Raw genomic sequence first — 26,716 nt, 5'->3', positions numbered from 1 at the left:
GTAATTTCAATAATAAAGGGCTAGTGCTGTTTCTGTTTTGTAACCACAAAACCTAAAGATCACTGAGTTAATGCAGCCTATGACTACAAAAACTAATGAGTTTTTCACTCCAGAGTAATCCCTTCCCTTTCCTAAGCTTCTACAGAACATCTCTAGCACAGACTTTTCATTCTCCTTTGATTACCATATCCACCCATTGTTATAAGGAGGCATAGAACCCTCAAAGAGAATAGCTGTGCTGCAACTGCAACACTTATTCCCAGGTAGTGGTGTTATTTGGTTCGTAAATGATCACAGGCTTTTTTCCTAATTGATACATATCCTAATGTAAATTGTGCTTCTGAATTACTTAACTGAAGTAGATCCAATTCTTATGAAACTTATGCTCTAAACTCATGCTTATTACCAGGTGTGTATGAGCAACACCTGTCCTAAGAATCTAATCGGTCTAATAGACAGTGGAGAGGAGGAGTAAAGCAAGGCAGGCAGAAAAATGGCACAAGGTTTGAGGGTGACACATCTCACACATTCATGGGAACACCCAATCATCATGCTTATGAACCACAAAAGAATCAAGGGTGGACATGTTTTAGCTTATATTTAATAGCCAAAATGCTGGTTTAAAAGAATATTTTTAAAAGGAAAATCCTATTAAACCCATGCATTTGCTTACTCACCGTGGCCAGTCAAAGTCATCTGACGATGTTGTATCTCCATCTACTCCACTAGACACATGGAAAAACTTAATAGATGGATCTCCTTTCTCTTCCTGGAACGATCCTAAAAAAAAAAAAAAGACTGATTTACTGAAATATGTTTCTTCTCAAGTACTAAGAGATGGAGGAGCAAAGATCCTCTCAATCAGGAACATAATGCAACCTTAAGTTCTACAGCATTTTTCAATTATTCTGGTTTCATGTGTACATGTGGTAGACAGAATGAGCCAATAAGGATTCTGTTTTGTGTTCGAACTCAAATTCTTAAGTACCAAGGTACACTGCATAAAGTACATAATGACATAGTAAATACAGCAAGCACTTACCACTTACTAAGTGCTATTAGTGATTATTTCTTCATAAAGTCTATATAATCTACCACTAGAAAAATAACTACATTTCTTAAATATGTGTTTTGTACCAAACACCGTAAGAAATACCTCTGTTCAAAATAATTCTATACGGGCTGGGCACGGTGGCTCACACCTGTAATCCCAGCATTTGGGAGGCTGAGGCAGGTGGACCACCTGAGGTCAGGAGTTAAGAGACCAGCCTGGCCAACATGGAGAAACCCCGTTTCTACTAAAAAATACAAAAATTAGCTGGGTGTGGTGGCATCCAACTGAGGCATGAGAATCACTTGAACCCAGGAGATGAAGATTGCAGTGAGCCAAGATCATGCCACTACACTCCAGCCTGGGCAACAAAGCAAGACTCTGTCTGAAAAACAAAAACAACAACAACAACAAAAATTCTATATGTGTGTTTTTTTTTTTTTTTGCTTCCACCTTTTCTTTTTTTTATTTTTTCTCAACACTGCAGGCTCGAACTCCTTGCCTCAAGAGATCTTCCCACTTTGGCCTCTTAAAGTGCTGGGATTACAGGTGTAAGCACCATACCCTGCCAAACACAAGTTCATGGTTATGAGGGGAGAAGCCTAGAAGAAGATATAACAGGCTGCAATCTCCTCAACCACTTGAGTGAAACTGGCACACTACAGTGAAAGCTGAAATAGTCTAAAACCTTGAAGTAGATATTGCTTAACTCTGATACTTACACGTTTGTTTCTCTTTCTCTTGTCCAGGTCCTGCCTTAGAAAGCAATTTATGCCTGATATCTTCACAGGAGCATGTACAATTTAAATTAGGGCAGAGAGAGAGCCTTTTGGGGATAACTCTCTAGTAGCCTAATTGTGAATACTGCCGTCCTTTCATATGTGAATTTCTTTTTTTTATTTTTTATTTTTTTACTTTAGTTTTAAGGTACATGTGACAATGTGCGGTTTTTACATATGTATCCATGTGCCTGTTGTATTCTGCCCATTAATGCCATTACATTAGGTATATCTCCTAATGTGTCCTCCCCTCCCCAACCCACAAATCTCCGGTGTGATTTCCCTTCCTGTGTCCATGATTCTCTTTCAATTCCCACCTATGGTGAGAACATGGGTGTTGTACTGAGAATGATGTTTTCCAATTTCATCCATGTCCCTACAAAGGACATGAACTCATTTTTTATGGCTGCATAGTATTCCATGGTGTATACGTGCCACATTTTCTTAATCCAGTCTATATGTGTTTTTTCAATCCATTTTACAAATGAAAAATGGCTTTCCTCCAGAATAATGAGTTTCTCACCACTGGAGATAAGGGATGATCTCACAACACCTGAAGGCCCTTTCATGAAGTCATAATTGACAAAAGTCAATTTTAAATACCTCTTAAGATATGTAAAACCGAGAGAGAAGAGAAGGGGAACTTTTACAAACTATTCTCATGAGGGGGTGGGAGTGTGGTTGCGGAGAGAGGGTGTCATGGCAGAGGCAGGTGGTCTAGGAACCACAGGATAAAAGGTTTTCCAGGTCTTCATAGACTTGGTTCACTTAAAAATTTTTATAAATTCCCTTCATTAACTGACAAAAACAAAGTAATGCAGAAAAAATCAAAACAAGTTTTACAAACAAAAGTCACTAGCGATTAGTTAGTATAATGGTTGAAAGCTCAAGCTCCACTGTCAGACTTGGGTTCAAATCTTGATTCCCCCATTGACTACAACATGATCTTGGTAGATACTTCCTTCTAGGTCCACAGATTGTCTCATCTATTAAATTATAAAAATAATTGGAAAAATAAACATATGGTGATTATGATGACTAAAAAAACAAGACAATGTGTATCAAGTGCTTAGCATAATATCTAACATACAGTGGCACTTAACAAGTTCTATTATCAGACCTACAATAAATAAACGAGAGGTGATAATAAAAATGTAGGCTAAAGTACTACACTCTCCTGCAGTAAACAGGAATTTTAACAAAGTGAATGAATCGTCATCCTTAGTTTTTAAAAAATTGCCTATATCACATATTTGCATACAATACTAGAAAGACATTGTTGCTGTTGATTTTAACATAATGTTCTTTAATTTTACTATATTTCAGGGCTGTCAGATACTTTTGTGATGTAAGTTTCAGTAGCAGTTGTTTGTTATCTAGTATGGTTCTTTTACAGGCACATTCAATCTTACCAATTAGTTCTCTAAAGGTAAGTTCCAATTTTATTTGTTCTGGGGTTGATCCTCCTATAAATTCAGTCTTAAATTCTAGATCTATGAAGGCTAAATAAAGGATCTCCTTCTGAAGTGACTTCTTAAACCATGGTCCTCTTTCTTGATCGGATCGAAGATCAGGTATTGGGAAGCGAACAGAAAGGTTTAATGCTGGTGTGGCAACTTGTACTGATATCCGACAATTTGCAGGACTATGTGAATCATCTAGAAACACTTCAGTGAAAGCCTTGTGCTAAAACACAAAACATCAAAAATATGCCAAAATATTAAAGTAAATGGACATAAATTACACAGTATTCAACATTACAATATGTATAATCACTATCTCCCCATTTGGTATAATGCATTAAAAGTCAATTCAAATTAACCACTACCATATTAATTTAGCGTAAAAAAATTTTATAATGCAACAACTATTAGCAAAAGTGAAAACTACTGGCAAAAGTTAAACTCTGAAATAAAAACTTAAAAACTGAGCCAAAGTGAAGACAAAGGCACTATAGATTAATATTTATCTTACTATAAATTTATAAAGAATACAGTGTAAATTAGCCTATGAACAAATTCAATACGGTTAAAAATCACTATAGTGTCCAACATTCAGTCTGAAAGACTTTTCTACCAATATATGACTTTAAAGACTCCATGTGAAATCAGATGAATTATGCCAAATACAATCGCTGACTCAACTTTGTACTTCTAAGATAAAACCCAGAGGCTGGCACACCACAGGTTCTAAACAAATATTCACTAAATGACGCACCCTGAGCTCCTATCCAATCCAAGGGTATGATCTCATCAAATGGTTCCATGAGACCAAGATATATGCACCATTTACCCAAAGCCATCTTACGATAAAAGGGTCAAAGAACATCCCATTCAAATAGAAATCTATTTCTATTTTTTCTCTAAAATATATTGAAACTAAAAAAGCTTTATTCCACTCTGCGTTGTAACACTCCTCAGTTTCTTCAATCAATTTCTAACCTCCATGATTAGAAAACTCCCTTCATATGCTAGACTTACAAATTTTGTGTTTGTTTTTTTGAAACAGGTCTTGCTGTTATCACCCAGGCTGGTCTCAAACTCCTGGGCTCAAGCAATCCTCCTGCTTCAGCCTCCTGAGTTGCTGGGACTATGGGTGCAAGCCACCACACCCATCCAGACTTGCATTTTCAACAAATCTATTCTAACTCTCCCCATTTGATTTGCTAATATTAACCACCACTCTCAGGCAAAAATAACTCAACAGATTAAACCATCATCCGATTGCATATATAGTTAACAGCTAATATACAGACTACCCCACAAAACTAAAATAACTAGCAATTGATAACAATAACAAATAAAGAATGCCCGGCCTGGGAAACACAGGGAGACAAAATATAAAAACTTAACCGGTGTGGTGGCACATGCATGTAGCCCCAACTATCTGGGGGCCTGAGGTAGAAGGATCACTTAAGCCAAGGGGGTCAAGATTGAAGTGAGCTGATACCGTACCACAGCACTGCAGTCTGGGCAACGGATGTCCGTCTCAATAAAATAATAATAATAATAATAATAATAAATAATGCTAATTTGATGTGAATACTCAATACTAAGAGAAAAGCAAAGAAGTAGAAAAATAAAATATCTTTTTCTTTTTCTTTTTAACTAAGGTTGTCTCCATCTGATCCTGGTCCTCTGGCCCCAAAATTCCTAACAGACTTCTTGCAAACCTGACTGATTTAATTTGCTTAGAAAAGACCCTAGGCACCAGATCCAAGTAAAAGTGATACAATGTGATGTTCAATAGATTATTTTCAAAAGTATATCCCATATTGTTCGGGCTTCATGTTTTAGGTAGTTCAATTTATCAAATGTATAAATAGATAAAATTTTATAAAGACATTATAATCACAGCTTATAAAAATTCAGATAGACATGAAAAGTAAAGGAAACCTAATTCCACTGTAATATAAACAATGCTACTGACTGGCATATTTCTAGCCATTCTTTTTCTATACATCGATTTTATTTACACAGGTGTGACAAGTTTATGCAAAGCAATATATTCTACTTTTTCATTTAATCCTTGATAAGCCTTCTTCATGTTGTTATACCATCTTCATAACCACCATTTTCTTTTACTTTTTCTTTTTTTGAGACAGAGTCTCACTCTGGCACCCAGGCTGAAGTGCAGTGATGCGATCTCACTGCAACCTCCGCCTCCTAGGTTCAAGCTATTCCCATGCCTCAGCCTCCTGAGTAGCTGAGATTACAGATGTGTGCCACCATGCCCAGCTAATTTTTGTATTTTTAGTACAGACAGAGTTTCACCATGTTGGCTAGGCTGGGCTCAAGTAATCCTCCCACCTCAGCCTCCTAAAGTGTCGGGATTACAGGTGTGAGCCGCCACGCCCGGCCATAACCATCATTTTAAATGACCACATAACATTTCATTCAGTGTGTCTCAAAACTTATTTAGCTAGTCTACTATCAAGACATAAAAGATGTCTCCTTTTTTATTATTACAAATAATGCTGTTTTAGTAATATATACTGTTTAATCTATTAAAAATACTTAAGTTCAGAAATTATCTCAATAACCCTATTAGCTAACCATAATTATGATTAGTATTTGCAGCTTTTGAATACTTACCAGACTAATATGTTTATTATATGAAGTATACATGTGGGATGCCATCATCTCTACTGTGGCAAGTTTCTGTGGTTGAAGCAAGGAATTTAACCTGTCCACAATACTGATATCCAGCTCACAACACACTGGATTTAATTTAATTTGCAATTCTGCCTTCTGAGGAACTGAACTAAGTCTTGCTTGATTACCCTTTTAAAAATAAAAAGAAAAGAAATTAATACAATCACTAAAAACTGCTATATAATTGGGTTAAAACCTTATAATTGTGACAAAATATATATCAGATGAAAATTTACAGGCGGCAATTATAGAAAAAGATCTCTTACCTGGGGCCCTCTATTCTCAGAGTGCTTATAATGAAGCTGAAGACACACAGGGGAATGGGAACCAGTTTCTTCTTTGGAATGGAACGTTAAAAGCTTAAAAGTAAAGATGAAGATAAATTAAATGTATTAATCACAAGAATTTACAGAGGTGCCCATATAATAATGAGAAAGGCTTTCTGAAGTCAGAAATCTGGTTTTAAGTTTCATTTTTGTCAATTACTAGCAATGTGAACCTTAGACAAGTTAGTTAACTCATGTGATATCTCAGCTGTAAAATGTAGGTGAGGATTCAAATAAATTCATTTCCAAGAAAATGTTTTTGAAATAAAACAGTATAAAGGGTCAAAGCAACAGCAATGAACGTAACTTTGACAGTTTTCTAAAGTTTCTTTAGGTCACACTTTTACATTAGGAAAAATATCAGAATAATGGTAAATGAACACAAGACATTTAACTTGTCTTGAACAGTGCTTAGCACACAGCAGGCATTTAATAATTATTTGTTCAATAATCAAATTCTTCTGAAATGAAGAGTGCTTTGAACATGAGTGAAATGAAGTCAAAAAAAAAAAAAAAAGATATGAAGTCATTTCTCTCATAACCCACCTGTCACTCCTAAACAAGTCAACTCTAATTTAAAATTCTAACAGATCCTTATAACGATGTTGAGTGACATTCTTAAAAATGTTTCTATAGAACACAAATGCAAAAAGAAAATGACCATATTCCTATGACTGTCTATACATTTTTAAAGAAAATCATTGCCTCATACAATTATTAAAAAGCAAGGTAGATTTAAAAAATAATCTTAAAGAAAAAGTATTCAACACTTACCTCTGTATAGTGAGGAGGAACAGAATGAAAATCAGTTGGAAATAGGCACTCCAAAAATTCCATTTGCCCAATGGACATATCAGTACTAAAATACCGGGAAGCTGATCTTTGTCTTTGTTCATAGGATATTTTAATGCCAGTACCTATAAATCTATATAAAAAATGCACCATTTAAGATTATTAGTGTTAACATATAACAATCATCCACCTAGTCTGACAAGTTCCAGTTGTTATCAATAATTAATACTCCTAAGGAAATTAACCAGAAAGATTGCTTCAAATTTCTCTGTCCTTAAGATAAAAAATCAGTTCTGTTGATGGGAAATTTTCCAAGATCTATTTATTTCCCAACACTGCCCTTCCTCTTCCACATTTAAAAATTTATATTGCAGGCCGGGTGCGGTGGCTCACGCTTGTAATCCTAGCACTTTGGGAGGCCGAGGCAGGCGGATCACGAGGTCAGGAGATCGAGACCACGATGAAACCCTGTCTCTACTAAAAATACAAAAAAATTAGCCGGGCGTGGTGGCAGGCGCCTGTAGTCCCAGCTACTTGGAGAGGCTGAGGCAGGAGAATGGCGTGAACCCGGGAGGCGGAGCTTGCAGTGAGCCGAGATTGTGCCACTGCACTCCAGCCTGGGCGACAGAGCGAGACTCCGTCTCAAAAAAAAAAAAAAATTTACATTGCAAAGGTAAAATCTTTCAGATCTATAAAATGTATGAAATAGTCTCTTAAAATTATCTAAAAACATTATGCAATATTTCAAAAACTTTAGTCGGTGAGGACCAAATGAGGTCTACCTCTATTTTCTGTCGCTTCTTTGTTCTATTTTCCTACTGGCAGATATTTGAAACTTTGTCAAAAATGGGGGAAAAAAAAAAGTGCAGGCATAGTGGCTCATGCCTGCGATCCCAGCACTTTAGGAGGACAAGGTGGGCAGATCACCTGAGGTCAGGAGTTCGAGACCAGCCTGGCCAATACGGTGAAACCCCGTCTCTCTTAAAAATACAAGAAAAAAAAAGAGGGGGTGAAAGAAAACAAAATGTTTTTACAGTTTGATTACAAATACTATAATCCTAACCTCTAGAGTTTTTCTTGTATTAGGTGTAAAACTACTTTTCATATCAATTTCCATACTCTAAAAAAGTTAAAAAGATTAAATAAAAGCCTAAAGTATTTTCTAAAAGTACTAATATATGATATGTTTAAACCACTGTATAAGACGTCATTCAACAATTTATAAATCACCTTCACATTAAAATTGTAAAACAGAGTTTGCATGTTAACAATACCAAAGGCTGGGCGCAGTGGCTCACACCTATAATCCCAGCACTTTGGGAGGCCGAGGCAGGTGGATCACTTGAGGGCAGGAGTTCGAGACTAGCCTGGCCAACATGGTGAAACCCCATCTCTACTAAAGATACAAAAACTAGCTGGGCTTGGTGGCACATGCCTGTAATCCCAGCTACTCAGGAGGCTGAGGCTGCAGAATAGCTTGAACCTGAGAGGCAGAGGTTGCAGTGAGCTAAGATTGCGCCACTGCACTCTAGCCTGGGCGATGGAGTGAGACTCTGTCTCAAAACAAAAAACAAAACAAAACAAAAAAAACAACTATATTACAAGTTCAATTATCTCCTCATCTATTAAGACTCAACCCATGAAAGGATCACACTGGCTATTTGGATAGCTTTGATTTTTCTTAAGCAGAAGTTGAAACATAGCATCCAAGTTTCAGGATCAGCCTTGGTAATGTTTCCCACCCCATGGCCAGTGGCATATGGATCAGTTCCAATAGTATTATTTTATTTTTCATCACCACTGTCATCTCTGCTAATGCCAGTGACAATAAGAACTGTTTCCACGATTGCAATGGTGTCAATAGGGATGAAGGCAAAAATGTGGTTTAAGAAACCTGACAAGAGCTGGGCAGGGGACTAAAAGAGATCACTTCGAAAACTCCTATTATCTAGATCTGTTATTCTGCATGCCAAATAACCTGAATGAAAGATTCTAAACATCTTTGCAGCACTGCAAGAAAACTTCACTCATTCCATTCATTTACAAATAAAATGTGAATTAGAAAAACAAATGCAGATAGGCAGATATGAAAGTCCACATGTGGTTCTTTTTCAAGGATCATTAGCATATGTGGAAGTTTAAAGGATCATTAATACATATGTGAGAGTTTACCTAAGGTGATCATGTGAGCAAGCTTCTGCAAACACTGCTCGGAAAGACTTAAAATCTTCTGTTGAAAATCTTGCTGGATCAATCTTTTCTATACAAGTAAAGAAAGCTACTGCCATAGGTGTCAATGGATTAAGGTTCTGTGACGTTTCAGGTGGAGATAAAGGATCAATGTGAAGCACAGAGATTGAAAAAGTTCCCACAGCTAGTCTAAAAATAAGTTCAGGCCTTGATTCATCCACTGAAACAGATCTAGATGGGAGAGCTGAAATACAAGTATTAAAATTATATACATAAAATTTGACACATAAAACTATTAAAATTATAAAACATTTACTCATTTATTAGCTTTAAAAAACAGATGATCATACAACAGTTTGAATGATATTAAACAATTTAAGTAAAATCAACTGCTATCTTGCTGCATCTTATATCCAAGACTTTTGTACTAAAGTACAAGAGTATGTGACAACAGTAAATGTACAAACCAAGCTTTTATATTAATAAAAACATACTGGAAAACTCAAGATTAACCAAAAACTGCTCACCAAATTTTCCTTTAAGCCTTGGGTCTATATCAATTAAATTTTGCAGAAAAGAAACCTGAGGTTCTCTTTCAAGGAAAATGTAAACAGTGAAACAAAAATCACATGATTGACTGAGGGTCCTAAACTGCAATAATAATATGACACATGCAGTGTACTTTTAACTAAAAATATTTAAGTATTTAAATACACAAAGAATACAATAAATGAGCAACTATTCTAAAACACTTCACAGTGAATTGTTTAACAATGGTTCATTTTGCTTTCTGAACTTTGTAAATGGCCAAGACCAGAAAAAAAAAAAGAAGAAAGAAAAGCACCAGTAGAATGGCATTTTAAAAATTCCAGCGGAAACTATAACAACAAATGTCTTATTTTTACTTACGTGTCTTCTGTAAAGATGTTGGGTGAACTAGGTTGGATGGAAATGTTGACCCTCTTACTGGCTGTTCTTTATGATGATCAAGGAACTCTCCCCAAGTGGGCTGAAGCTATAAAAGATTTTTTTTAAGCACATGAATGAAGTGTGGAATTTTAGAAGCAACTTTTCAGTCTAGAAGAAAAATTAAGTAATACTTTACCACAGTAGCACTTAATGGAGATCCTGCTGGGGTATTTGTATATGTACTAGTTAATGATAACTCAAGGTCCATGTTTGGGGGGTCCCCAAGGGGTGGAAGAGAAGAGAGACTATGAGACATGTCCATATCAGCCATGGAGAAGAATACTTCTTCTTCTAGAGAGAATTAAACTATGTCACTTGTATTATAATCCCACCAATTCAAGTCTTTTAAGTTAATATACGTTAATACAATCCTCTTCCTTCAGATTATATGAGATACAGTGATGCCTCAAATTTTATGTTACTCCAGTGGTGTAATTTATTTGAATCCAAAATATTAATGGCATAGTAAAAACTCAATATAAATTAATAAAAACTGAAGCTATCCTACTGATGAACATGTTTTCTTTTGTTTTAAATATATAAATGTAGTATTACCTGGTATATTTTTAATGTGATATGCCAGTTTAGGAATTAAAATCAGATTATAAAATACTATAAACATATTGCAACCTCTAGTTTCATCTGGATACAGTTATTTCTTTTATTCAGAGCCAAAAATATTATTTGGAATTCCATTTACATTTCAGTTCCTTCTTTTGGAATTGTTTTACTCTCATGCAAATGAAGTTTATTATGGCCAAAATTTTATGAGTAGGGTTTGATTTCTTATTTTGTCCAACATTCCATACTTAAATTGATCCATATTATTTATGTTATTAGCACTTACACATTGTGAAACACCTATAAATGTAAAGTAAGCTGGGTAGAGATGATTATTTACATATAACTGATGGAAAGATCAATGGAAAGTTTCCTTATCAAACTTTAGTAGTTTAGTAGTTTCTTAATCTGGAAATCATTACATGAGCACATAATAATTTGACAAAATATATAGCTACCTAATTTAACTTTCACATAAATTTACATTTTTGTAAATTGGTTTTCCTTAGACTAAATCATTTACAAAACAAAACTACACAATCAAAATCAAAAAAATATACTATAGCACCTATGTGCTGGTGCATTACTATAATATTGTGATTAGATTAATTATAAATTAAAAGTTGTGGATTTCTTACAATGTGGATTTTTTGTTCTTTCATTCCTAAACTTCTGTTCACAGCAGCCAAAATTAAGTGTAATTTTATCTATGATTATAATATATGATTCTGGTGTCAACTGTTTGAGTTGCTTACCACGGCTAGAAGGTGTACGAGCTGTTTCTGTCTCATAAAAGCTTTGCTCTGAAGATACACCCACAGAGAGGGAATCTTTTCTCAAATAATACCGGTTTAATTCCATCTGAATTCGATACTCGTCTTCCTGCTGCATGGGTCGATTTTTCCTATCTTTATTAGCTAACCCTATTTTGCTAGAATTTTCTACAAGCATACAAAAGGAAACCAAAACAGTAATTAAATTTGGAGTTTAATTAAGCATTTCTTTCCCAAAACCCATTTATGGAACAACAATGGCAACTTAACACCACAGTGCAAAACCACTGCTATTTAATGAGTCAGAGCTCTAAGCAATAGCTTTAAGCAACTAGCCAGGAATCCCAAAATCTTATCTCTGATAGAAGCCATTGAAAATATTTTCAAATGTGTACCACTTACTGTGTTCAAGAATTATACTTTCTCGGTTGTATGAAGTACTATCCCCAACCAAAGAAGTCAGAACAATTTTAGAAAAGTTAAGAATGTGACACACATAATCTGAATGTGAATATGTCCCACGGTAACACAATTCAAAACACCCAATCAAATTTTACTGTTTAAGATTCTTATTTGCTTCTTTCAATTCATATATTCAAAAATAATAGACTTTCCTACATGTACATACATATTTTAAAGTTTTTTAAAATTTAAAAAAGTAACAAGTATATATAATAACAGAATTATACTTGCCTGGTCCAGCAATAGCTGCCAACATATCCAAAAGCAAGTGCACCTGTCTTGGTGACAGGAGTAGATGAATAGAGTCTATCTGTCCATCAACATCCAACTTAAGGGAAAAAAAAAAAAAACTATTCATGAGGAGTATTCTTTATAATCTTATCACCATAAATGTCAGTATATTTTAATGAACTGAGATGAATACTGAGTTTTTAGTCTTGGAGTCCTTCATCTGAGACTCTCTCTACTAATTCACACCATCTAAATGAAAAGACTTAAAGGCCACCAAACTGTTGTTCTACAAGGAAAAATCCTCCTGAGAAATTCCATGCTGACAAGTCCAATGTTATACTTTTTGTCTCTTCAAGTCTTCTGAGTACTTAGAAGTATTTGAGGAGGACTTAAGACATAGTCTCCAAGGATGAATATTAAGGTAGCAATAGCACAGTATTCATCGACTTTCAAAAGACTGAAATCATAATCCTAAAGTCTGATTCACATCAAGAACAAATAAAGTTGGCTTTCTTAAGTACACTACCAATCATACTCTAGCAGAGCATGTAAGGACCTTCTCCACCAACACTGTGCCCTCCACGTACCTACTGCGGTCTACAAAGCCCGCTCTGCATGTGAGGGGACGCCACTACAGAAATGTGGACAGAAGATGGTGCTTAGGTGGACTTCCTTTCTCTTTTCCAACTCTTTGCCCACTTTTCCATCTAGAAATAAAAGCTCCATCCCACTCTGTTGATGATTCCTGAATACTCTGACAAAAGCAATTACTTTATTCCCTATATTACATTCTAAAAATCAGAATATCCTTGCCTTACTTTTCATTCGCCTCCTCTTAACACTGACTCCTATTATTTTTATGTCATTTTGCAACTGAGAAATAATAGAATTAACAAAACATTTATATCTAGAAAATGACTACTTCCCAGGAGAAAAAGGGATTCCTTCTGATTCTAAAAAAAAAAAAAAAAACAAATAAACTACATAATGATTGAGAAATTTCGATGACCTAAGAAATCCAGTAAAATTAATCATTATTATCACTTTTATTTTTCGCATTGGGGTACCATGCTAAGTGCTTTTATATATATTTCCTCTAATTCTTATTACTGTTCCTGTTTTACAGGTGAAGAAATGAGTTCACAAAGATTCAGTGAATTGCACAAGGCCCATGTAGCAGATCCAGAGCTGGATTTTCACCTAGGCTGACCTGCAGGGAAAGCCCGCACTCCTTCCATGTCATGGCTCCCCTGTTCTGCCCACAGACAGCTTATTTTATGGGGCACCTTCCTGACTACCAACATCCCAAGCCATGAGCCAACCTAAGGCTGAGAGGAGAGAGAAAATGTGTTTCTAACTACATGCCAAATTTAAAAATTGTTTTATAATTTCACAATCGTTGTACTGAAAGCACAATCTCTGACTTTCATTAGAATGGACAATCAAAGAGTTTCATTTCTAATTCATTGAAATTAAAATTTTCATAGAAATATTTCATTATTTGTACATTCTAAGTTTGGCATAAAAAGAACAAAGTACTTACTACTTTCTTTTGAAAATATAAAAGAACACAACTAAAAAACAAATTTCAACTCAATGTAACATGGTAAGTGAAATAAAACATCTCTAAATTCAATACAGGCAGTCTCCAATTTTCAATAAAATGCATTCCTAAAAACATAGGCTAAAACTGAATACATGAAACACAGACTTACACACTACTCAAGGGAATACTATTCTGAGAACTTAAAAAAAAAACAAAACATGAAATCTTTCATAACATTTTGAATCCACAGTTGAAAGAGTTAAGGCTAACATACATCAGAAAGAGATTAAAGACCTGACATTTTCAGCACCCCTAATTAATGCCATCTTTATCTACACTATATTTTATGAGATCTATGTTTCTCAATACTAAAATCCAGAACTTGTCTTTTTCCATTTAGCATCATTTGCATTAAATAAAAACAAATTATACTCAAATACTCAAGTCATTACACAAAAATTACTCTATAGGCAAGGATAGTACCTCTAAATATTAAATATTGGCTGGCACACAATGCCACTACGCAGTTTTTCCAGATGTTCATTTGTCACCTAATATACAGAACTCTAAAAGTAACATATATTTATACATTTGTACAAATGTATACGTAATGTTTTATTATAAAAGACATTTGTACAAATCAACACATCATGTGCAAAAGTTTGGGTTTACATAAATATAAAAGCATACAAATGTTGAGGACTATATATAATTAACCAAAACAGAACTATAAAAGTTATTGCTATGCTTCCTCCTTACAGACATGGCAAATGCATTCCCCAGAGACATAAGCATATTATTAGTATTAGTTTCCCAAGGATGTTACCACAGTAGAGGATTCCCTGTAGAGTTTACATAATCCTTTGACTATCCGTTCTGCTAACAATCCCAACATGTTACTTGTAAAGGGCCTTTTGACATTGTGAAAGGATTTTGCACTATCTGAAGAAGGACAGAGCAGTAAACAGAAGGGGCCTGAGTAATCAGTAATAGGAGTGTCTTCCTTCTACTTTCCTCCTCCTCCAACTCTAGTCAGAGGTTCCAATCCAAGGAGGGATTTCCGGAGATTCTTCAATCCTCTGAAAAATCATTTTATGTATATTGACACGTACTTAGTGGCTCCCTCTTCTATGTCCCCATAGCAATTTCCATACCCCTTACTGTATCTTCTACCAAGGCAAAGGTTGTATCCCATTCATCTTTGCATCTGTCCGAAGAACTGGGACAGGTAAGTGGCTGGCATACGGTAGTCACCTGAACATCTACAACTAGGGAGATCAGTAAATAAACAAATGAATAAATCCTGGTATCTTCTTAATTAAAACTACATTTTATAGAGATTATGTAGGAAATTTGTTTTCGAGGTGTGAAAATAATGCTTGACAAATACATTTTTAACTAAGTAAATGCAAGTTTCCTGGTTCTCCACAAGACTGATCAATATGATTCCCTAAGAGGCAAATACAGTTGTAATTATACAGTGTTTTTATACAGTGTCAAGGCTATGAGAAAGAGAACCCTCATATGCTTTTGGTGGGAATGTAAATTAGTACAACCACTACAGAGAACAGTATGAAGGTTCCTCAGAAAACTAAAAAACATGTTTTTGTATGCTTTGTCAAAGATCAGTTAGTTGTATGCATTTAGTTTTAATTCTGGGTTCTCTATTCTGTTCCATTGGACTAAGTGCCTATTTTTATACCAGTACCATACTGTTTTGCTAACTACAGCCTTGCAGTATAATTTAAAGTCCAGCAATGTGATAACCCCAGATTTGTTCTTTTTGTTTAGTATTGTTTTGGCTGTGTGGGCTCTTCTCTGGTTCCATATGAATTTTAGGGTTGTTTTTTCTAGTTTTGTGAAAAATGACAGTATTTTGATGGGAATTGCACTGAATATGTGGATTGTTGTGGGCAGTATGGTCATTTTCATAATATGCATTATTTCCATCCATGAGTATGGGATGTGTTTCCATTCGTTTGTGTCATCTATTCTTTCAGCAGTGTTTTGTAGTTTTCCACTTGTAGAGAGATTTCAGCTCCTTGGTTAAGTATACGCCTAGGTATTTTATTTTATTTGCAGCTGTTGTAAAAGCGATTGAGTTCTTGATTTGATTCTTAGCTTGGTCACTGTTGGTGTATAGCACTGCTACTGATTTGTGTATGCTGATTTTGTAACCTGGGAGTTTACTGAATTCATTGACCAGATCTAGGAGCCTTTTTGACGAGTCTTCAGGGTCGTCTAGGTATATGATCATAGCATCGGTGAACAACTATAGTTAGACTTCCTCTTTTCCAATTTTGATGTCCTTTATTTCTTTCTCTTGCCTGATTGCCCTGGCTAGGACTTCCAGTACTATGTTGAATAGCAGTGGTGAAAGTGGGCATCCTTGTCTTGTTCCAGTTCTCAGGGGGAATGCTTTCAACTTTTCCCCATTCAGTATGATGTTGGTTGTAAGTTTGTTATATATGTCGTTTATTACTTTGAGGTAAGTCCCTTCTGTGCCTATTTTGTTGAGGATTTTTATCATAAAGGGATGCTGAATTTCATCAAATGCAAAACCATAAATTGGTTAAAACACCCCCTATTCAATAAATGATGCTGGGAAAACTGGCAAGCCACATGTGGAAGAAAGAACCTGGATCCTCATCTCTCACCCTATACAAAAATCAACTCAAGATGGACCAAATATGTAAATATAAGACTTGAAACCATAAAAATTCTATAAGAAAACATTGGAAAAACTCTTCTGGACATTGGCTTAGACAAAGAATTCATGACTAAGACCCCAGCAAATGCAACAAAAACAAAAATAAATGGGACCTGACTAAATTAAAAAGCTTCTGCGCAGCAAGAGAAATAATCAGCAGAGTAAACAGACAACCTACAGAGTAGGAAAAAATATCTGTAAACTATGCATCCAGCAAAGGACTAATATCCAGAATCTACAAGGAGTTCAAACAAATCGGCAAGAAAAAAATAATCCCATCAAAAAGTGAGCAAGGGACATGATTATATATTTCTCAAAGAAGATATTTAAACAGCCAACAACCATGAAAAAGTGTTCAACATCACTAATCATCAGGAAAATGCAAATTAAAAACACAATGAGATACCACCTTACTCCTGCAAGAATGGCCATAATTAAAAAGTCAAAAAAAAATAGATGTTGGGATGGATGTCGTAAAAAAGGAACACTTTTACACTGCTGGTAGGAATGTAAACTAGTACAACTACTATGGAAAGCAGTATGGAAATTCCTTAAAGAACTAAAAGTAGATCTACCATTCGACCCAGCAATTCCACTGTGTGTGTGTGTTTGTGTGTGTATACATATATATATACACACATATATATACACACATATATTTACACATATATATGTATGTGGTGTATATATGTATGTGGTGCGTGTATATATGTGGTGTATATGTGTATGTGGTATATATACATACCACATACACATATACACCACATATGTATACACCATATACAAATATATGTATGTATATTTACACACACACACACACACACACACACACACACACACAGAGTGAAATACTACTCAGCCATAAAAAGGAACAAAATAATGTCTTTTGCAGCAACTTGGATGGAACTGGAGGCCATTATTCTAAGTTAAGGAACTCAGGAATGGAAAACCAAATACCATATGTTCTCACTTATAAGTGGGAGCTAAGCTATGAGAATGCAAAACATACAGAGGTATATAATGGACTGCAGGGACTCAGGAGGAGGGGAGGTTAGGAGGGAGGTGAGGGATAAAAGACAACATATTGAGTATAGTGTACACTGCTCAGATGACAAGTACACTAAAATCTCAGAATTTACCACTAAAGAACTCATCTATGTAACCAAAAACCACCTGTATCCCAAAAACTACTGAAATTTTTGAAAAAAAGAAAACAAAGGGACAACAACAAAAACTAAAAATAGAACTTCCATATGATTCAGCAATTCCACATTAGGTATATACCCACAAGAAAGGAAAGCAATATACCGAAGAGATAGCTGCACTGCCATGTTTACAGCCCACTATTCACATAGTGAATATATATGATATATATGAATATATGATACATGTGATATATGTGATATATGTGAACATATGATATATATTCACATATATCATATATATGAATATATACCATATATATGATATATATACATGGACTCATCCTATATATGGGCCCATATATGGACCAAAATATGGACTCATCCTAAATATCCATCAACAGATGAATGGATAAAGAAAATGTGGTATATATGCACAATGGAATATTATTAAGCCATAAAAAATAATGAAGTCCTGTCATTTGTAACAACATGAATGGGACTAGAAGCCATTATGTTAAGTGACATAAGCCAAGCACAAAAAGACAACGCACGTTCTCACTCATAGGCAGGAGCTAAAAAAGGGATCTCATGAAGATTCCCCTACTCATGAAGAGTAGACTGATGGTTACCAGAGGCTGGGAACAGTGGGAAAATGAAGGGAAAAAGAATATAAATATACTGATTATCACTTAATTTACACTTAAAAATAGTAAAGGCTCCTGGTGAGGTGGCTCATGCCTATAATCCCAACACTTTGGGAGGCTGAGCAAGGACTGCTTCAGCCCAGGAGTTCGAGACCAGCCTGGGCAACATAGTGAGAACCTGTCTCTACAAAAAACATAATACAAAAATTAGCCAGGCATGGTGGCATGTGCCTGTAGCCCCAGCTACTTGCAAGGCTGAGGCGGGAGGGTTGCTTGAGCCCAGGAGGTTGAGGCTGCAGTGAGCCAAGATCTTGTCGCTGCACTCCAGCTTGGGCAACAGAGGGAGACCCCATCTCCAAAAAAAAAAAAAGGAAAGAAGATATATTATATAGGTTTATTTTATGTCAAAAAATTTTAAAGCTATGAGACAATGGAAAAAGTCTATCTCTTTTCACAAATATTATACAACTATATAAAAATGGTCATTCTGTTCAAAATAGATGGGTAGATATTTTTACACACATACAATTATAAAAACATCTTCTACAGACTTCTTGCTTGCCAAATCTCTTTTCCTTTAAACTTAATTTTATGACAATAGAATTTTTTTAATAAATCCCTAGTTATCTGAACTAATGAAACCATGTTTAATACCAAAAAGAGAGGTTTGTCAGTTTCAAATTGTCAGAATAGGGGAGAGTGAGTGTAGAAGGCAGCTCTTTATAAAACATGAGCTGCAACTGTAGGGCAAAGGTAGTCCTCACATAAATTTAATTTTGTGACCTGGGATAGAAGCATCAACTGAGATTAAAAATGCTAACTCGGTGACAGCGGTACACTAGTTACAGGATAATCTGCAGTAATCAATCAGTGAATCACTGCATAGAATAAAGAATACTTGTACTTTTATTTTGGTTTTACTATAGAAAGTGAAACAAACACTGACCTTAGCTCCAGGAAGCACTTCATTCTGTTTCAACGTGAGACTCAACTCCAACCTGCCAATTAACCCTCCAATTTGCACTGGGTCAGAAGGTGCTATCTCTGGTAAATTTCTAGTTAGCTGTGGGTGTGGCTCATAAACAATTTTGGGGTTCCAGCTAGGTGACAGCTTTGGCTCAGTTTCCTACAATAAAGTGACAAAAATAATTATTTAAAATACTTTCATATAAATAAAATGAAATGTAAAATAGAAATGTCAACTTAAGAAGAAAAAAAATATTTGACATGTAAAACTGTATGATGTTACAATGGACAAACCAGTATCGTATAGCTAAAATGAAACACAGTAATATGTTAGCGCAGTCCACTGGTAATAAAAGCAAGTCATGAAAAAGGACTTCATGAAAAAAAGCACAGTATCTGCTCAAGTTACAGCAGTAAGAAAACCTAATGGGCACTGTATAATTAAGAAAATCTGATTTGTAAAATAACAAAAAAGGCAAATTATACAGTGACTGACATAAAAGGACTCTCCTCTTGGAAGGGATTTAACAGAGTTCCTTAATTATAAAGCTTTTTAAAGAGATGATTTGTAGAATAAAGTTTCATCAATACAGTCCCTGTGTAAGGTAAATTTGAACACTGCTTAATTTCCTCTGTTTTTATTGTAAAAAAAAAAAAAAATTAGACATTAATATAGACTAAACATCTGTAAACCAAAAACCCAAAATTCAAAATGCTCCAAAATCCAAAACTTTTTGAGTGCCAACATGACACTCCCATAAGGTCAGGAAAATACACCTGACCTCACGTGATGGGCTGCAGTCAAATATTTGTTTCATGCACAAAATTACTGAAAATATTGTATAAAATTACCTTCAGGCTATGTGCATAAGGCATATATGAAACATAAATGGGCCAGACGTGGTGGCTCACACCTGTAATCCCAGCACTTTGGGAGGCCGAAGCTGGTGGATTGCCTGAGGTCAGGAGTTCAAGACCAGCCTGGCCAATGTCGTGAAACCCCGTCTCCACTAAAAATACAAAAATTAGCCGGGCATGGTAGCACGTGCCTGTAATCCCAGCTACTCAGGAGGCTGAGGCAGGAGAATCCCTTGAACCCAGGAGGCGGAGGTTGCAGTGAGTCGAGATTGCACCACTGCACATCAGCCTGAGCGACAAGAGACTCTCTCCAAAAAAAAAAAAAAAAAAAAACCATAAATGAGTTTTGTATTTAGACTTGGGTCCCATCCCCAAGATACCTCATTATGTCTATAAAAATATTCAAAAATCTGAAGCACAGTTCCAGCATTTTGAATAAGAGATACTCAACTTCTACACCATTTTACCCCAAGATACAGTACCCAACATTTCTCTTTCAAACTAATACACAGCACACTGGTAGGAATATAAATATTAGTATTTTCAAATATCTGAAATATATATTACCATTACTGAATATTTGCATTAAATCTCAAGACAGAGATTCATTAAGACATATTATATATCCTAGCAAAACTTAATAGCCCCCATTTAAACCTTTTTAAAAATCTATGATTATGGTTTTTAGGGTGTTTTTTTCTTTTTCTTTTTTTTTTTTTTTGAGACAGAGGAGACAGAGTCTCACTCTGTCGCCCAGGCTGGAGTGCAGTGGCACAATCTCGGCTCACTGCAAGCTCTACCTCCCGGGTTCACGCCATTCTCCTGCCTCAGCCTCCTGAGTAGCTGGGACTACAGGCGCCCGCCACCACGCCTGGCTAATTTCTTGTATTTTTAGTAGAGATGGGGTTTCACTGTGTTAGCCAGGATGGTCTCGATCTCCTGACCTCGTGATCCGCCCACCTCTGCCTCCCAAAGTGCTGGGATTCCAGGCGTGAGCCACCGCGCCCAGCCCGTTTTGTTTTTTCTTACCACTGGTGCAGTTGAACACACTGGGGAAGATTTTGCTGATGCAGAAAACTCATCCCAGAAGAGAGACACTCCAGAGAGCTGAAGTAACTTGTGAGCAAAAGCAGTGGGTTGATGCACATTAATTCCTGAGGATTCGTCAGCAGTTTCATCACAGTAGAGAGTTCTGAAATTTTTTTTAAAAAGCATTTACAAAAAGCTCCTAGGAAAACCTATTTACAATAAGAAATGCACATAGCTTTTTTAAGTTAAAGGGTTTTTTCAAGTGTTAGCACTTCTTAGAATATGCCTATAATATGGTCAGTCTCACCGTGCTTTACTACTGTAAATATTTTCATGAAGAGGTCTTAACTCCAAAAAGGTAACTTTATGAGGCTTAAATTGAGAGAAAAAAATTAATAACTCCCTTAAGTAAGTTTTAAGGAAAACAATTCCTGTACTCCCCCACAAAACATCTCTTGGTAACAGTGTGACAGCATTCTGCTCCAAGTCACAAGTGACATTTCTTGAATTCCTATATGTGACTAATTTTCAGTTTAAACAAAACACATAATGTGGTTCTAAATGCATGAAATTTTAGATTTTTAAAAATCTACTATTTAAGGCAATGGACCCTTATTCCAAAGATCTGCTAACAATAACTGTTTTACTAATAGGTGTTTTGTGAAAGACAGAAATCATTAACACAGCTGCTTAAAATTCAGTAGAGACCCCCAGCAGATCCACGTACAAAGTGTCTCTGGTGCTCATGCAGTGTACACGCTTCATCCTGCTCATTTCTGTTGGCAGTTCATACAGCATTAACACACGGGTGACCAGTTACTCCCTGAAATCAATGCTTAGGTGTATGTATGTAAATTAACCTTGCTTTACAGCTATGTATAAGGGCTTTAAGTGGGCATATGCAAAAAACTAAAAGCAATGTACTTATATCTTTTTAAGTAAATATTGCACATATTAACCTTAAAATAATCCTTAGAAGATCCTCAAAACAGTGGCCTTAGCCTTTCTCACTAAAGCAGCACTTAGATAAAGCACAGCAAAACAAAAATGTTTTTCATGTTAATGAAATATGCCTAAATATTGCATTGTTAATATGAAAAAACTGAAACTTTCCCACAGGAATGCCTTAAATTTAGTGGCACTCAAATGCTTATTATTCTGATTTGATATTAACTAAAACAGAGTAACTTGCTTTAAATTCAACATGGTATTATATATAATTATACCCCAACTGGCACTTTCAAGTTTTCAATAATGGAATTAGAATAATAAAATTAGCAAATAACTTGAAGAGCAGCACTTTACTCTGAAATTATGCAATATTTTCATATCATTAGCTCTAATCTCCAAAACCTCCCTGAAAATGTAATATAAGAGTTACAATAGGGTCATTTATTTTTAGACATAAGAATTCTTACCTTTCTATTCGAATTTCAAGTGCAGTTCCAGTTTTGGAATTTTCTGGCACATGTTCAATTCTCAAAACAGTATCTATAAAAGTGACTTTTACTCTTCTTAGTACTAAAGTAAACAAGTAATTGTCAACGTAAGAGACCACATATATACTAAATAAAAACCTCCAAAAAAAATAAATAAGTACTAGTTTGATAAGAACTTTTGTTTACAAAATAAAGAAGCTGAATTTCTTTCCATTAAAATCCTTAAATCCTGAGTTTTGTAATAAATATTTTGCCTTACTGAGCACTTAACCATGCTACATCTCAACAGATGCTTGGGACAATGACTAACACTATCTGTTGTATTCTAATCCATTCACTATGCAAGCATAATAAATGGAGAAACTAAGGTACAAAAAAAAAAACATGCAATTAAATGGAATATTTAAAATACCTCAATTCTAAAGTTCTGAAGTGGGAACAGTAATTCTTTTAAAAATCCATTCCAATGGATTTGCCTTATACAAAGCTTATTACATGAAGGTATGAAACTACTAAATCAAACCTAAATTTCTGAAAATTCTCAGTAACACCAAACCTGTTTCAATGGTTTCAGCAAACTTTTCAAGTCCTTCAAAAGGCTGGGATCCTTCTCCTTGTTCATCTGTTAGTTTCTGGCTAAGACATTCTTTTGCCAATTGCATACTGCTGGTCATAAAACTTGACCAATACATAGGCTCAGAACCAGTTGCTGTGGAAAATATAAATTAATCCTAAATAATTTCTCAGAGTTACAATGCCAGTTCTTAAAATAATACATTTCAAATAGATAAATTCTTAATCCTTTAAGAGATTTTTAACATCATGGTGTTACCCAGGTAAACAATATTCTAGAAAGTACTATTGAGATTTAAAATCACCTTATAATAACCAAGAAGGAAAAAAAGATCACAGAAAAAAGTCCAGAGAATGTGCTCTCATAACATGTTATATTTTACCAAATATCAATTCATGTATTCATTCAACAAATACTTAATGGGTATCCTACAGATGCATGGAACTGTTCTAAATATTATAAGCAGGGGTTGACAAACTTTTTCTGTAAAGGGTCAGACAGTAAATATTTTACATTTAGTGGGCCATATGGTCTGTATCACAACTTCTCAACTCTCATATTGTAGCACAAAACAGCCATTAAAGTAAATAAACAAATAAGCATGGCAGTGTTCCAATACAACTTTATTAACAAAAACAGATGACAGGACCAATTTGGCCTGAGGTTATAGTTTACTAACCCTGCTGTTGAAAGTAGAAAAAATAATAGTAAATTCTGCCCTCAGAGAACCTACTATATAGTTAAAGAAATAAGATATGATTAGTAGACAACTATTGAATGTCAACAGAAAACATTATGAAAGCTAAAAGAAGAGGTTAATTCTTCTTTAGTTAATTATTTCCTTCTAGCTGAGAAAATTAACAGGAAATGTGGCAGAAGTAGTAGATGATACAGGCTTTGGAAATTAGTATATATGGAGATAAAATAAAAGAGCATCCTTGGAGGAGGAAGCATATGAGATGCGAAAAATCATTTCCAGATCTTCCCTCATGAGAAAATTCTCCCCACACCTCCCTACATTATTCAAAGCAAAGTGACAGAGATTGCAAGAATTACTGCCTTCCAAAATGGAATTTAAAAGTCTTTCTAATGGAATGCTTTAAAGAGAAAAATATTCAAAAGTTTGCCTTCCCATAGAAAAATATTATATCCACTCATCATGGTTAAAAGATAGAATATTCTTGTAAATTAAATGCCAGATTACTAAAGACGATTTCCATGCATGCATTATCAGTTTTCAAAATACAGAGTTTCACTTTAATTCTACTAAATATAATTTAAACTTTCATGTTTTGGGCAGCACTTGGGATTACAATTCTGTCATTGCATACCAACATACCTGTCACCTAGACTGTCAATTCTATCTACTTCTATCATCTTTTTCTATATTTATAAGTAGCTATTCTGCTATAAAGAAGAGCATTCCTTCTCCCTGTCCACCTTACATACTTATTTATCTGTATCAGTATGGTCCTAGAGATCTTTTATTTCATGTGTTACAAACCATTATTGTCATCATTCTTTGTAATACTCAAATTCTCCCAAATTTGGCCAAGGGAAGCCCCCTGACACCCAATCCCATGTCCCTTTAACATTTCTCCATCAATCTTTGAGCATTCTTCCTTGCTTTCTGGCACAATACTTTTTGATCTTTAAAACCCAAGCTTCATTTTAGATAACTGATAACAAATAATTAAATAAACCAAATAATCTGTATACTAAAGTTTCTGTGAATAATCGGAGAAAGAAACAACTCTAAATGTGTAAACATGCACATTCTACAAAGAGCCAAGTCGTAATGTATTATCAACTGAAAATTTCACAAATACAAAGCAAAAATACTAAATTTAATGTAATCAGGTTACTTTCCCAGTCTCTGAAGAATAAAAATAGAAACACACAAAACAGAAACATACAACACACCAACCTGGGCGAGGTCTAGGCCGGAAGACCATTTCTAATCCTCTCACTTCCAGTGCACAATTATCCTGCAGTAAAGAGCCCCATGGAACTGACAGGGAAATTGACTGAATGAATCCTTCAGTGACTTCTAAGGGTGCATCTGCTGACTCCAAGATCTCATTGAGACACTAAGGAGAAAAAACAGGTTCATTCTGAATCACAAGAACAAGAACACAAAGTTATGAACTTATTCAAAGGTGTCAAATATGCCCACACACGTGTTAGGCACTAGGTATAAAGCAAGCAGAGACTTGTACAAGTACAGGCAATCAAAGCAAAAGTGGACAAATGCTTCTGCACAGCAAAGGACACAATTAACAAAGTGAAGGGATAACCCGCAGAATGGCAGAAAATATTTGCAAACTATCTATCTGACCCAGGATTACTAATCAGAACATATAAGGAGCTCAAACAACTCTATAGGAAAAAAATCTAATAATCCTACTAAGAAATGGGCAAATGATTTGAATAGACATTCCTCAAAAGAAGACATACAAATGGCAAACAGGCATGTGAAAAGGTGCTCAACATCACTGACCATCAGAGAAACACAAATGAAAACTATAATGAGATATCATCTCATCACAGTTAAAATGGCTTCTATCCAAAAGACAGGCAATTAAATGCTGGAGAGGATGTGGAGCAAAGGCAACCCTCATACACTGTTGGTGGAATTGTAAATTATTACACCCACTATGGAGAACAATTTGGAGGTTCCTCAAAAAAACTAAACACAGAACTACTATATGATTCGGCAATCCCACTGCTAGGTATAGTCCCCAAAAAAGGAAATCAGTTTATCAAAGAGATATCCACGCTCCCATTTTTACTGCAGCAATATTCACAATAGCCAAGATTTGGAAGCAACCTAAGTGTCCATTAACAGATGAATGGATAAAGAAAATGTGGTACATATATGCAATGGAGTACTATTCAGCCATGAAAATGAATGAGATCCTATCATTTGCAACCACATGAATGGAACTAGAGGTCATTATGTTATACGAAATAAGCCAGGCACAGAAAAACAAACTTTGCATGTTCTCACTTATCTATGGAAGCTAAAAATTAAAACAATTGAACTCATGGTGATAGTAGAAGGATGGTTACCAGAGGCTGGGAAGGGTAGTAGGGTAGTGGGGATGGTTAATGGGTACAAAAATATAGTTAAAATGAATAAGCCCAAGGGCCAGGCATGGTGGCTCACACCTATAATCCCGGCACTTTGGGAGGCTGAGATGGGCAGATCTCTTGAGGTCAGCAGTTCAAGACCAGCCTGGCCAACACGGTGAAACCCCGTCTCTACTAAAATTACAAAAATTGGCCAGGCGTGGTAGGACGTGCCTGTAATTCCAGCTACTTGGGAGGCTGAAACAAAAGAATCACTTGGACCCAGGAGACGGAGGCTGCAGTGAGCCGCTGCACTCCAGCCTGGGCGACAGGGGACTCCATCTCAAAAAAAAAGAATAAGATCTAGTAATTAATAGCACAACAAGGTGGCTACAGTCAATAATTTATTGTACATTTTTAAATAACTAAAAGAGCACAACTGAAT

General features: G+C 35.4%; 1 protein-coding gene and 1 pseudogene across 4 annotated transcripts in view; both read right to left on the bottom strand.

Moving 5' to 3' along the window:
• ATG2B (autophagy related 2B) overlaps window positions 1-26,716 on the bottom strand; it is an 84,193-nt gene that overhangs the window by 42,261 nt on the left and 15,216 nt on the right. For 2 of the 4 annotated variants that reach the window (XR_009210229.1, XM_032179519.2), the window contains exons 2-16: window positions 25,127-25,289; window positions 23,182-23,334; window positions 22,605-22,707; window positions 21,187-21,349; window positions 19,280-19,459; window positions 12,289-12,385; window positions 11,578-11,763; window positions 10,398-10,552; window positions 10,202-10,307; window positions 9,275-9,536; window positions 7,085-7,235; window positions 6,251-6,343; window positions 5,925-6,113; window positions 3,243-3,516; window positions 678-780 (exon numbers count right to left, since the gene is read on the bottom strand). Coding sequence is in view for 3 of the 4 variants with exons in the window: in XM_032179519.2 (XP_032035410.1) it covers window positions 678-780; window positions 3,243-3,516; window positions 5,925-6,113; window positions 6,251-6,343; window positions 7,085-7,235; window positions 9,275-9,536; window positions 10,202-10,307; window positions 10,398-10,552; window positions 11,578-11,763; window positions 12,289-12,385; window positions 19,280-19,459; window positions 21,187-21,349; window positions 22,605-22,707; window positions 23,182-23,334; window positions 25,127-25,289 (2,378 nt within the window). In the remaining variant the exon portion in view is untranslated. Of the gene's footprint in view, window positions 1-677; window positions 781-3,242; window positions 3,517-5,924; window positions 6,114-6,250; window positions 6,344-7,084; window positions 7,236-9,274; window positions 9,537-10,201; window positions 10,308-10,397; window positions 10,553-11,577; window positions 11,764-12,288; window positions 12,386-19,279; window positions 19,460-21,186; window positions 21,350-22,604; window positions 22,708-23,181; window positions 23,335-25,126; window positions 25,290-26,716 lie in introns of those variants that run through there. The other 2 variants (XM_058429451.1, XM_058429452.1) reach the window with 2 other exon arrangements.
• LOC116456495 (small nucleolar RNA U13) lies at window positions 480-573 on the bottom strand (annotated as a pseudogene).

This window comes from Hylobates moloch, unplaced genomic scaffold, assembly GCF_009828535.3.
Source record: "Hylobates moloch isolate HMO894 unplaced genomic scaffold, HMol_V3 SCAFFOLD_16, whole genome shotgun sequence".
Taxonomy (NCBI): Eukaryota; Metazoa; Chordata; class Mammalia; order Primates; family Hylobatidae; genus Hylobates; species Hylobates moloch.
The sequence above is the reverse complement of the archived record's forward strand: the minus strand, read 5'-3'. Positions and strand labels throughout refer to the sequence as shown.